This window comes from Squalius cephalus, assembly GCF_949319135.1.
Source record: "Squalius cephalus genome assembly, chromosome: 1".
Classification (NCBI taxonomy): Eukaryota; Metazoa; Chordata; class Actinopteri; order Cypriniformes; family Leuciscidae; genus Squalius; species Squalius cephalus.
The window spans coordinates 58903749-58917417 of NC_137122.1; the positions used below are offsets into that span (position 1 = coordinate 58903749).

The window sequence follows — 13669 nt, forward strand, 5'->3', positions numbered from 1 at the left end:
GCCTCTTAACATCCTTGATGTGTCATTACAAGTGCACAGAAAATGTGAGTGATTCCTTCTGAGTGAACACGAGTGAGTCTGACTGCAGTAGATGTGAAAGAAATGTATAAAAATGATGTTATTTAAGCCAGCGCAAATACCTTTGTTTACATCCTGTTTTTCGGTTGAAGTCCAAAGTAGTCGATTGCCGAGTTCACGCGCGTGATCATAGGTATTAAACCTATGCGTGTGAACTCTGCAATCGACTACTTTGGACTTCAACCGAAAAACAGGATGTAAACAAAGGTATTTGCGCTGGCTTAAATAACATCATTTTTTAACATCAAAACTTACAGAACAAGAGTTCGCCTAACACATAAAAGTCACGTGGGAACTGCTCGGTTCGGTAAGGAGGGCTTAGCGTGGAGTTTCTTAACTTTTTCGCCGAAGAAAGCAGAGCCGTGGAGAGCCGCTTCGCCATGCTTTCAGTGTTTTGAAGGGGGAGCTGAAATGACTGGAGGGGTTGTGTCGCCCAGATTTGTCTACATTTTCCTCAAACATACGCGTTTTTCTCCCACACAAAAACAGAATTTTATTTCAGATACGTAAAATTCCGCGAAATTCCACGTTAACACTAGATTCCGCGTTAATTTGCAAATTCCGCGATTCCGTCCGCGATTCCGTGAACGCGGAAATTATAGGGCCCTATTTGTGAAGGAATGACACTTACTGTATGACACTTTCATTTGGGCAGAATATCACAATAGAGATTACTAAACTATTACAGATGGTACTCAACCAGAATGCCAATTACCGCCGCGCCAGCCACCGCGGCAAAACTACCACGGCAAAAATAAACCAGTCGCATTTCAAAGTCATTCGCGAAATGACCGTCAGGTGGCGCAAAGGGATATTGTGCAAAACAGCAGCAATTGCTGCATTTTTTTTCTTTTCCTTAAGTGGGGTTAATGTCAATTTACAGTAAGGATGAAATACTACAACTATGGTAAACAGAATAGAACAAGGCCAGAAAAATAGAATAACAAATTAAAAATAGAGACGATAACAATATTATATTTCATATTGTAGGCCTAGACGTCGGTGGGCGACAAGCCTATTCCCCGGGGAGCAGTGCGATAAAACACACACACACACACACACACAAAAAAACACAAAAACAAATTTAATACCAAAAATAACAAACAAATGTAAATTATGTGTAATGAAGCTGATTATTTGTACTATTCTATTGAGGAATGAGACGAATGAAGAGCCCTTCTCGGCTCGCTTGTGAACACACATTGGAACGTTTGGGCATTGCGCAACGAGTAAATTCATGAATGGCCGAGTGGTAGAACTTACGTTACAATCATTTAGATGGCACGGGTTCAAATCCCGAACCAACTTGGACTATGTTAATTTTTATATTAGCCTATTAATGCATTTTATAGCCTATTATTGATGCAGAGAGATTTGTCTAGTTCTAAAACTCACCATAGTTACACCGTAATTTTCTGCTTATATTTATAAAATAAAATGACCATGCATTTCCATTTTACACTAAGGAACAAATATTATGCAATGACTTTACATCTGTAGCCTATAATAATTCCAATCGTAATTTCAAAAGGAGTTCTGTTATATGCAAGATATGCAACAGGCGCGTTTAAACGACAAACAATAAAATCAGAACCAGTATTCTGTTACGTTCATGGTTCCAGTAGCAGTAATGCATGCACGGCTTTTAAAAATGTCACAAAGCGGTTTGAGATTGTTTTGAATGAAATGTTGAAGTTTAGGCTATAATTAAGTGTTTTGGCACACCACGACGAGTGGCGATATGCATTGTTCTAAAGCCAGGTTTTATTCTGGCATGTTGAATTAGTGTTCGACAAACGCGGCGGCGCGTTCATTTGGATTTATTTTACTCTTAACAGCTAAAATAACTTAATAGGCTACTCTGTAATTTTTCGGTCATACAGATAAGAGTAGAGTAGTCTACATCGTTTAAAACTGTAAACTTTTATTCATATTAGGCTAACGACAAAAGTTTGTCTGTCGTCTCTGTCTCCGGGAACTGCACGTCACAAAAATGAACCGAACGCCACTTGCCTCAGCTCAGTCACGACTCACGATACGAAATTAATCGGCTATGTCTAAAGCCTGATTATGAAATCCATATGAAACCGAGAGGTATAGAGGATCTACTCAAACATGTTTAGTTATCATGTGAGCGCTTCCCAATGAGGAAAGGACAAGAAAAAGGTGAAAATCTCGCTCTAATTAAATCTAGGCTAAATCGCCCTGAATTAAATTGTAAAAACAGATCAATGTTGCGATATTGTTTCATTTACATTCATAATTATTCTATAAATGTTAATTAGTTTAACAGCAGCACGAAGCACTGTGGTTCGAGATTTATTTGAATAAAAAAATAAAAAAATTTATTCACAAATCGCAGCCTGGTTGTAAGGATTCAAAGATCCCTGTGGAATTTAATATTGAGTTGAACATTTTGTTCATAACAACAAATGAACATGCGTTTGAAGATGGCCAAACTGAAGTACCGTTTTAATTCTTCAATTATTGAAATAATTAAATATTTAGTAATAAACATTTATGACAGAAATATTACTACATAGCCTAAATTATTTTATTCCTTCATTATCAACACATGAATAGCCTATTGCTAATGTCTAGAATAGCGATTTAAGTGTGAATTGCAAAGTCTTTGTTTTGTTTTGCAAACTCAGATAGCCTGTGGGGGGTTTGGAGAAGGCAGTGGCTTTATCGTGGGGGTGCAGGACAATAGGTGTTAATGTTCCGTCTTTCATGTGGAGAGTGTCGGATAGCCAGCCTGATGAGCAGGAAAAGGCAAAGGCAACCTACTTTTAAGGATAAATCTCAAAATCTCCAAAAGTCCATATGTAGGCCCTATATCTTATTAAATTATAAATATTGTAGTTTTATTTATTGTATTTAAAGATTTTCCACACACAATTTCAATTTAGCAGATACAGAGCTCTTTAAAGGGGGGGTGAAATGCTCATTTTCACTCAATCTCCTGTTAATCTTGAGTACCTATAGAGTAGTATTGCATCCTTCATATCTCCAAAAAGTCTTTAGTTTTATTATATTTATAAAAGAAAGATAAGCTGTACCGAGTCTTTCCGGAAAGAACCGAGCGGCTGAAGGCGGGCCGTGTGGGCGGAGCTAAAGCTGTGCTAACGCGCCGAGCTAACAACACACAGAGACATTTGTTCAACAGTGTTACTCACCGCCCGGTTCCAACGCACGGCCGCGAACCTTTATCATTGTGACTGCTCGATCCTTAAGTTTTAGACGATCTGCAAATCCGTCGATCTGGGCTTTGTTTATAAAACAATCATCGTCGAAATGCAGGGAACAAACAGTCTTGCACAACCTCCGTTGATGCTCTGGAAAAACAAACTCCATCCACTGGTCCCTTAGCGCTGGGTTCTTTAGGAATCTGTGCAGGGTTGTCTTGCCCTGGCAACCAAAAACCCACTTCTTTGGTGACATTGACTTCCCTAAAGCCGAGCATAGCGCTTTGATGGGCGTACTGCTTTCGCTCACTTCTCTCTCTGGTCTACGGTTGCGCGCTCGCGTACTTCCGGAGAAGTGCCCTTAGGACCCATATAAGGAAATTCCGCTACATCTGACGTCACACAGGCCCATACTCGAAAAAAACTTTCCGAAACTTGTGACAAACCGGAAGGAGCATTTTTGGAACAGAAATACTCCTTCAAACGTACAATTTAATTTTTGAAACTTTGTCCATGTTTAGCATGGGAATCCAACTCTTTAACAGTGTAAAAAACTCAGTATGCATGAAATAGCATTTCACCCCCCCTTTAATTCGCGATCAACCTCATTTAATTGTAAGGTGAATTCAGCAAGGCATTCTGTGTCTTTGAAGCAACAAAGGTATTTTTCTTACAGTTTTTTTCTTTCGTGATTTGTGTGGATGACACGCAGTGGCATATACAGTATTATCAGCTGTATGGTGTGTTTTTAACCCTGAAATGTTTCATTTCGAGAGAGACCCGGCACGGTCAGTGAGGGAGACAAAATAAACTTACTAAAAAGAGATCCAGCGCGAGAGAGAGAGGCAAAGAAAAACGCCTGTTCTTAATTTATGTTGCTTTGAACTATTTTCGTTTTGTACCGTTTTAATTTTTTAATTTAGCTGCAATTTCGTTGGCAGTACATGTAAAATGTTGCAAGAATAAGATTCTGTGTTTCTTATTTTGCATTGCAAAGGGAATAAACTCTAAACTCGATGCAACTCTGTTTTAAATAAATAAACTGTCCCGACACTTTATTTATACCTTGAAATATTCGATGGGGTATCAAACTTAATTAATTTAGTGTTCTCTTACATTTTCATTTTTTTTATTGAAAGCAATACTGTCTTGAAAGTCTTCTCTTTTTTCAATCTGTTTTGAAAAATGTCTTCCGTTGCTATGGCCAGGTATCACTGTCAGTCATCTCAATTTCGTGAATGATTCACAAAACAATAATTTAGCAGATTAAAGATGAGCTTCATAATCTTCATTTTCTGGTGCGATCGGCTGACAATCTTCCTTCATAAGTTTTGTCGTCTGTGCACCGGCTCAAATGGAATGTAGAAAATGTATGTTGTAGAGTAGCCTACAATCCATAATTAAACAAAACGTTTGACTTTAATAAACAGTTATATATTTAAGCATTAAGAATGGTAAAACGTACACGCTGTCGGCTACACTAAGATTCGATCTCGGATCGCTTGAAGCTTCGCGAGGCTCATGTTGATGCGTTGACCACAGAGCTATCGTCTGAATGCTGTTATGATAACGTCTTATGGTCGTGCAATGCCTCATTGATGTAGCCATATATTTTTCTATTGCAATGTTTTATGTCGAAAATGTTTTCAGTATTAAATTTATTCAATTCAATTTCAGTAATTTCAGAATTGTGATTATGAACTCGTTAAATGTTTCACTTGAATTGATCTGCTACCAGCTTTCAATCGGTCTCAATGAGCCGCGGCGCGGCGGCAGATTACGCAATAGAGAGAATAAACTGACACTTTGCAAGGTCTGTGATTTTAGCGCCTCTTAGCGGTAAGAGGTTGCAAATACACACCCGCAATTTACCGCCGCGGGAACGTATTATTCTGGTTGAGTACCATCTGTAAATCATCAGCAAAAAAGCTTTTTTTTTTGTGCAGAGCAGAGAGAGCGCACAGTTGCCAGATTTGGGAGATCAAGTAAAACACTTGGCAGAAAATTTATCCATTTAAGAGAAAAGCTCTAATTGGAGGAATTTAGGCTCTTGATATCTGGAAACCCAAGCATTAAAAAGTTATTGGAGGATTGTTACCAATTCGCAATATCGAAAATATAAAATTAAATAAAAAATCTTTTCAGGATAAATAATCAGTGGGCTGTTATGCATTATTGAGAGAAGCAGAAACTATGTACTAAAATACATGATTAAAAATGTTTTGTCACAGTTTTTAATAAATGTGATAAGTGATGCTGTTTGAAGGCAAAAGCTTGGATGGGTGAGAATAGCTTCCCAAAACAACAATTGTGGCTGTTCATGTGTTTATGTCTAGGATTGTTGTTGATCTTTAACATTATAGTAATGGACAATATGACATCTTTTGAAATCAGTGCTGTTATAATAACATTTTCTCTGTACTGTGATGGGGCATTTAATTTTTTTTTATTTGTAAATTGACTGTGAAATAAGTTTTGGGTTCACAGACATGATCAAGAAGGTTATCTGTTTGGGTGATCGGTGCAAGATGGAGGTCTCTTAAAGAGTATGTTGGGAAATGGAGGAGGACATTCCAGTACTATGTCTTTGTGATGTTTCTACAGCTTCTATAGTATCAGAGTCTATATATTATTTTCTCAACACATTCTCACTAACAACTCGTCTGGATGCTTTGTCAGGACTGCTTGGTGTCACTTTTTAACACACTGGGACCCTTTCAGTGTTCAAAAACTATTAAAAACTCTCAGTCTCACATGCACACCAGACAGGATGATTCTTACTGATCCACTTACTTGAGTTTGTCCAGTGTGCAGTCTGGATGGTTCATTGTATCAGAGAGCAGCTTCACTCCTGATTCTCCTGGGTGATTGTAGCTCAGATCCAGCTCTCTCAGGTGTGAAGGGTTTGAACTCAGAGCTGAAGCCAGAGCAGCACAACCTTCTTCTGTCACCATACAGCCAGATAATCTACAAACACAACAAGTGTTCATGTTAGTGTGCTTCATTGTTAGAGAATATACACTACAATAAACAACACGGCTCTTCAAAGTCAAGGTATGTGAGACAGTGATGAAGCCAATCAGTATATGGGGATGATTAGGAGGTCATGATGGACAGAGGCCAATGGGCAAATTTGGATTTTTACTGACCACAGAGAGTCAGGATCTCGGTTTAACGTCTCATCCTAAGTACGGTGCTCTTTTGACAGTATAGTGTCCCTGGACCCTACACTGGGGAATTAGGACCCACACAGACCACAGGGTGAGCGCATCCTGCTGGTCTCCCATCCAGGTACTAACCAGGCTCAGCCCTGCTTAGCTTCGGTGGGCAACCAGTCTTGGGCTACAGGGTGATATGGCTGCTGGTGATTATCTTCACAAAGACCTCTGATTGATTGCAAATTAGTGATGTTGAGATTACCCAACTTCAAAATTGACCGTGATTACAATGGTCACGTAAATAAACCAAAATCTTGATGCTATGGTTAAAAAAAAAAGAAAACATTAAAATTAGTCTTTCAGACTTGTGTGTGGCGTGTCCTCTGCCTGGATACTAGGGCTGAACGATTAATCTCACTTTCCATGTAATCGCACTTAAATCGAGATGGCTTATCGCGATTTTAAAATCGCAAAGGCTGCGATTATTTTTTCTGCGCAGTTTGTCATTGATGTACGGCTCTGTAAACTCTGCTCCGTCTGAAAGCACTGAGAGTTTGAGTCACTTATAATGTGCATTTGAAAAAACAACACGCGTCAAACATCTTTCCAAAACATGAGAAGCATTTATGAACCTCGTCCAACAACAGACAACATTTAATAACATGCATTCTCCAAACTCCAAACTCACTTCATAATGACAGCTGAGCTCCTCCTTCTGTGAGATGATGTGCCTTCTGACACAGAATAAGGCAGTCGTCTATTTACAAGTCATGTTTAATCCAAGCGTTTCAATCTTCTGTTTATTCAGCTACAGCGATAGGGATTTCCTGGAATGATGCGCATTATTGTACTTCTGTGGCGGGGCATATTTAGCGTGTTTGCGTGAGAGCGCCCTCTGGTGTTCAAATGGGGCACTATTTAATCAGCCGCACTCCACTGACAAGCTGCGCATAAGATAATCGCAAATCGCGTGTGGTTTTGTTGCGATTAATCGTTCAGCCCTACTGGATACTCTGTGAGGCTGTTACTATAGTAGCAGAGTTCACTAGGTGATTGTCTAGGTAAGGCGTGCAAAGCATAAACTTTCAGCGTATGCGAAACTCTCAAATTAAAAATACGGTGGAACAATGCAATCACCTGGACTTGTACTTTCTGAAGAAGCAAATTAAAAAAGCTATTAGGGCATTTTGGCTATCTAAACATGATTCAGGAGGAGCTGAAGACAGGTATGCAATATGCAAAACATTTAGATGAAAAGTGTCAGTAAATATGTACAGCACCTGAGGGATCATCACCATCCACTCCCAGATGAAAGTAATAGTTTTATATAATTGAATCATCTCTGTATCTGTGCATCTCTGCACCTGAACTGATCATCTCAGTATCTGTGCATCTCTGCACCTGAACTGATCATCTCAGTATCTGTGCATCTCTGCACCTGAACTGATCATCTCTGAATCTGTGCATCTCTGCACCTGAACTGATCATCTCTGTATCTGTGTATCTCTGAACCTGAACTGATCATCTCAGTATCTGTGCATCTCTACTCCTGAACTGATGATCTCTGTATCTGTGCATCTCTGCACCTGAACTGCTCATCTCTGTATCTGTGCATCTCTGCACCTGAACTGATCATCTCTGTATCTGTGCATCTCTGCTCCTGAACTGATGATCTCTGTATCTGTGCATCTCTGCACCTGAACTGATCATCTCTGTATCTGTGCATCTCTGCACCTGAACTGATGATCTCAGTATCTGTGCATCTCTGCTCCTGAACTGATCATCTCTGTATCTGTGCATCTCTGCACCTGAACTGATCATCTCTGTATCTGTTCATCTCTGCACCTGAACTGATCATCTCTGTATCTGTTCATCTCTGCACCTGAACTGATCATCTCTGTATCTGTTCATCTCTGCACCTGAACTGATCATCTCTGCATCTGTGCATCTCTGCACCTGAACTGATGATCTCAGTATCTGTGCATCTCTGCAACTGAACTGATGATCTCAGTATCTGTGCATCTCTGCACCTGAACTGATCATCTCTGTATCTGTGCATCTCTGCACCTGAACTGATCATCTCTGTATCTGTGCATCTCTGCTCCTGAACTGATCATCTCTGCATCTGTGCATCTCTGCTCCTGAACTGATCATCTCTGTATCTGTGCATCTCTGCACCTGAACTGATGATCTCAGTATCTGTGCATCTCTGCAACTTAACTGATCATCTCTGTATCTGTGCATCTCTGCACCTGAACTGATGATCTCTGTATCTGTGCATCTCTGCACCTGAACTGATGATCTCAGTATCTGTGCATCTCTGCTCCTGAACTGATCATCTCTGTATCTGTGCATCTCTGCTCCTGAACTGATCATCTCAGTATCTGTGCATCTCTGCTCCTGAACTGATCATCTCAGTATCTGTGCATCTCTGCACCTGAACTGATCATCTCTGTATCTGTGCATCTCTGCCCCTGAACTGATGATCTCAGTATCTGTGCATCTCTGCTCCTGAACTGATCATCACTGTATCTGTGCATCTCTGCTCCTGAACTGATCATCTCTGTATCTGTGCATCTCTGCCCCTGAACTGATGATCTCAGTATCTGTGCATCTCTGCACCTGAACTGATGATCTGAGTATCTGTGCATCTCTGCACCTGAACTGATCATCTCTGTATCTGTGCATCTCTGCCCCTGAACTGATGATCTCAGTATCTGTGCATCTCTGCTCCTGAACTGATCATCTCTGTATCTGTGCATCTCTGCCCCTGAACTGATCATCTCTGTATCTGTGCATCTCTGCCCCTGAACTGATGATCTCAGTATCTGTGCATCTCTGCTCCTGAACTGATCATCTCTGTATCTGTGCATCTCTGCCCCTGAACTGATCATCTCTGCATCTGTGCATCTCTGCTCCTGAACTGATCATCTCTGTATCTGTGCATCTCTGCTCCTGAACTGATCATCACTGTATCTGTGCATCTCTGCACCTGAACTGATCATTACTGTATCTGTGCATCTCTGCTCCTGAACTGATCATCTCAGTATCTGTGCATCTCTGCACCTGAACTGATCATCTCAGTATCTGTGCATCTCTGCTCCTGAACTGATCATCTCAGTATCTGTGCATCTCTGCTCCTGAACTGATCATCTCAGTATCTGTGCATCTCTGCACCTGAACTGATCATCTCTGTATCTGTGCATCTCTGCACCTGAACTGATGATCTCAGTATCTGTGCATCTCTGCTCCTGAACTGATCATCACTGTATCTGTGCATCTCTGCTCCTGAACTGATCATCACTGTATCTGTGCATCTCTGCACCTGAACTGATGATCTCAGTATCTGTGCATCTCTGCACCTGAACTGATGATCTGAGTATCTGTGCATCTCTGCTCCTGAACTGATCATCTCTGTATCTGTGCATCTCTGCACCTGTAGTGATGATCTCAGTATCTGTGCATCTCTGCTCCTGAACTGATCATCACTGTATCTGTGCATCTCTGCACCTGAATTGATCATCTCTGTATCTGTGCATCTCTGCACCTGAACTGATGATCTCAGTATCTGTGCATCTCTGCATCTGGACTGATCATCTCTGTATCTGTGCATCTCTGCATCTGAACTGATCATACAATAATCTAGCCTTGAGGTCATGAACGCATGAACTAATTGTCCCGCATTTGTCAGTGAGAGCATATGGCGTAATTTCAGAACTCGCATACCTTGACTGATTGCACAAACATTTGTTCTCCATTTCATGGAGTATTTAAGCACTGAGCACGCTAAGCAAAGTGCAAAGTCTTGTTATGCCATGGCTAACATTTCTGAGCTTTTTTCCCAAAACGTATCTATTCATCAATTTAGAGATCCATATTGACATATCTCATTTACTATCAGAACGAAACAGATTCTCTAATCCCCTTTACTAAACAAAATTCCCCATGGATGACACTGAACCCATGCAGATAGGACGAACACATCTGTCCACAAAGGAACGAGAACTTCGCATCAGAGAACATCTATGTCTGTATTGCGGTCAAGCAGGACATCTGACAGCTAACTGCCCAACTCGACCAACACAACAGTATACTCCGAATGGTGACTACCTCCATTCTTCCTGGTCATTCCACTTCATGTATAGAAGTACCTATAAAGATAATGTTCTCTACTAGTACCATCATTACCACAGCACTACTTGACTCAGGAGCAGTAGGCAGTTTTACTGATGAGGATTTAGCTTGACAATATGAGATACCACTAATCCCCTGTGAATCTCTTTTGGCAGTGGCAGCGCTAGGATGGACACCCTCTGGTAACTGGTCACATCTATAGTACCACCACAGACATCACTCTACAAGCTGGAATTCTACACACAGCGCAAACACGCTTCTACCTCATCCGTTCCCCTCACAATCCAGTCATCCTTTGTCTACCTTGACTTCAGAGACACAATTACATACATCAAATATGCATAGGTCAATATACATTAAGTGTACATTTGACAGATTAAATCACACTTATAAATAGTGATCGACCGATATATCGGTCGGCCGATAAATCGGGCCGATATTTGCGGGTTTGACGTGTATCGGCATCGGCCGATACGCGGCTGCTGCGTACGCCGATAGTTTTTTTCCCCGGCATTAATTACAGACAGGCGTCCGCAGGCAGCTCTGTGTTGCTGGAGACGCTGCAGTTCACGTGCAGCCCATGCACTGCCCCTCCCACACAGTGCTGGAAGCCTCTTCTAGACAACGATTAGTTTTAAAATTTCAAAGCATCTTTTTAACTGTTTGACTTAGCTGAAATACACTTTGAAAGTGGAAACACGTTGCTCTATTTGTGCGTGCAACTATAGCTAAGCAAGTTTGTGGGTCCAAATGGAAAACGCGAATGCCTCATCTATAAAACTGCTCATCATTGTATTTAGGGAGCTGCAAAAAGCTAAGTTTGAGGCTATCAGTATGCATATGGCAGCTGTTACAAACACTGGTCATATGATTAAATAATGCCGACGTTGTTCGGTGATTCGGTGATATTTGTGGGAGTTTTATTCAGCGACCACCTGGCTGAGGTTTGGACGTGTGCTCATAAAAGAAGCGACGCAGTTGCGACACGCATGCGATGCAGCGCGCTCGTTTGTCCAGGCGCTCCTGTGCCGTGGTGAGATGAAAACATCTAAACTTTTCTGAATGCCGCAAGCGCACACAGGTCATGTGACAAAAAACAACTGACCTTTCCATGACAACATCGAAAGCTCGGCCGAACAGCGGATCATAGCTGGACAGGGCGGGTTTTTATTTCTCATCTCCATAAATATATGTAGTCGTAAAGGGCTAGAAATAAATTAATCCTTACTTCCTCGTCATCATGGAGAGAGCAGTTCATGTTTGCATAGCAACAACAGACGCAAGCGCTTGTAGAAGCGGCGCGGCCGTGCTTTCCACACGTTTTAGACGCGATCCCTAATTCATAATAAACTTAGAATCTATTTGGTTTAAAATAGTTTTTGTTTTGTTTAAAATGGAGATCACGATTACATATATCAGACAACTACACAGAATAACATGTTCCAGTCAAATTATTTTATTTATTATGCTTAAATATTTATTTTCAGAATTTGAATTATGCTTAAATATTTATTTTCAGCACTGAACTTTTTTTCTGTTCTACCTCACATGTTTTTAATATTTGTCAAATATTTTTTTTTTTTTAAGTTCAATAAATGTTCCTTTCTTAATTGAGACTTGTAACAGTTGTTATCATTATATATTATATATGTGTCATTTGTATGATGTAAACTGAGTGAGCAAAAGCAGTATCGGCTCCAAATATCGGCCCAAGAAAATCGGCAACCCGTATCGGTCATCGGCTAAGGCTGATGAAAAAAAATCGGTATCGGCATCGGCACTAAAAAATCCATATCGGTCGATCCCTACTTATAAACTAACTAACATATGAAATAGGCGGAAATGTGTCACAATGGCATTATTGAAGCTGCTAATTCAGTTCTACTCAGCTGCCATTGAGTCTGTTTTATGCACTTCCATCACTGTCTGGTTTGGTTCAGCTACCAAATCAGATATCAAGAGACTACAACGGACAGTCCGGACTGCGGAGAGGATTATTGGTGCCAACCCTCCAGGACCTGTACTCTTCCAGATTGAGGAAGAGAGCAATAATCACCCTGGACACCACCTGTTTGAACGGTTACCGTCAAGTAGGGCTGGGCGATAAAACGATAACGATAATTATCGCAATAAAATTTCTTGATAAAACGATATCAGGAGTTCGATAAATGTTCGATAATGTTTATGCGCCAAAAGTGGAACGAATCTCATTTGAACCGCGCGCCACACGGACCCTTTATCCGCTCGGCTCAAAGTCCAAACGGCAGCGCGAGCTCACTGGAGCAGATGCGTTTACTCTGATCGGTCTCGGCCACGAGATCCAGTGAGAAGCTCTTGAGTTCAGCGAATAACACAATGTCTCAGTGATTTAAACCAGTTTAAAGGCAGATGAAACAGCGCTCACAAACCAGAGAAACTCTGTGAGCAACGAGGCGATCAGAAGGCTTTTCCGTCTACAAAGTCCCATTATTTACCACGGATTTACTGTTAGTCTAGTAATATTTACTGCACCCTGAAATGTGGGATATACATATTGAATTGTATTATATTATTAATGTAGAGAATGTATTAAAGGACTAATGGATATAATTACAGTATTTAATCATGTATTTAGGCTACTGTTTTTCATACAAATACCATAAAAACCATAAAGTTACATTTTGCCTTGATAGTGAGGCTATCGGCTATGCCTGGTTTTATCTGTGGTTCTCATGATCTAAATGCATGACACTGGATGACCAATGGATCATTTTAATACAACTCAAACAGTCAGAATATTACATTTACCAAATAAAAATGAGGTTGTTAAATGTTTAACAGATGTTACTGTTTTTGTTAATGAACATACATTTACCATAGTAAATCTGCATTCTAACTCAAGCAAATATTGTCAACTGTCAAATATTAGTTGAGACAAAACATGCAATATTAATATTGCAGCCTGCACTGAAAACTGTGCTGAAGATACGTGCCATCAAACTTAGGCAACACAAACACAAAACATGAAACAATATCCCCCATTATGCAGAAACTGTCAGGGTTCTGCCCTGGCAGTGTTGTCTGTCTTGTCTCTGTTTAATGTTTCTATGTTTATGTTGTGCTTAAACACAT

General features: G+C 40.5%; 1 protein-coding gene across 3 annotated transcripts in view; it reads right to left on the reverse strand.

Annotated features, from left to right (window-relative positions):
• LOC307167291 (NACHT, LRR and PYD domains-containing protein 3-like) overlaps nt 1-13669 on the reverse strand; it is a 120556-nt gene that overhangs the window by 47812 nt on the left and 59075 nt on the right. For 2 of the 3 annotated variants that reach the window (XM_079886275.1, XM_079886276.1), the window contains exon 5: nt 6060-6233. In XM_079886275.1, coding sequence (XP_079742401.1) covers nt 6060-6233 — 174 coding nt within the window. Of the gene's footprint in view, nt 1-3961; nt 4747-5170; nt 6234-13669 lie in introns of those variants that run through there. The other variant, XR_013822749.1, reaches the window with a different exon arrangement.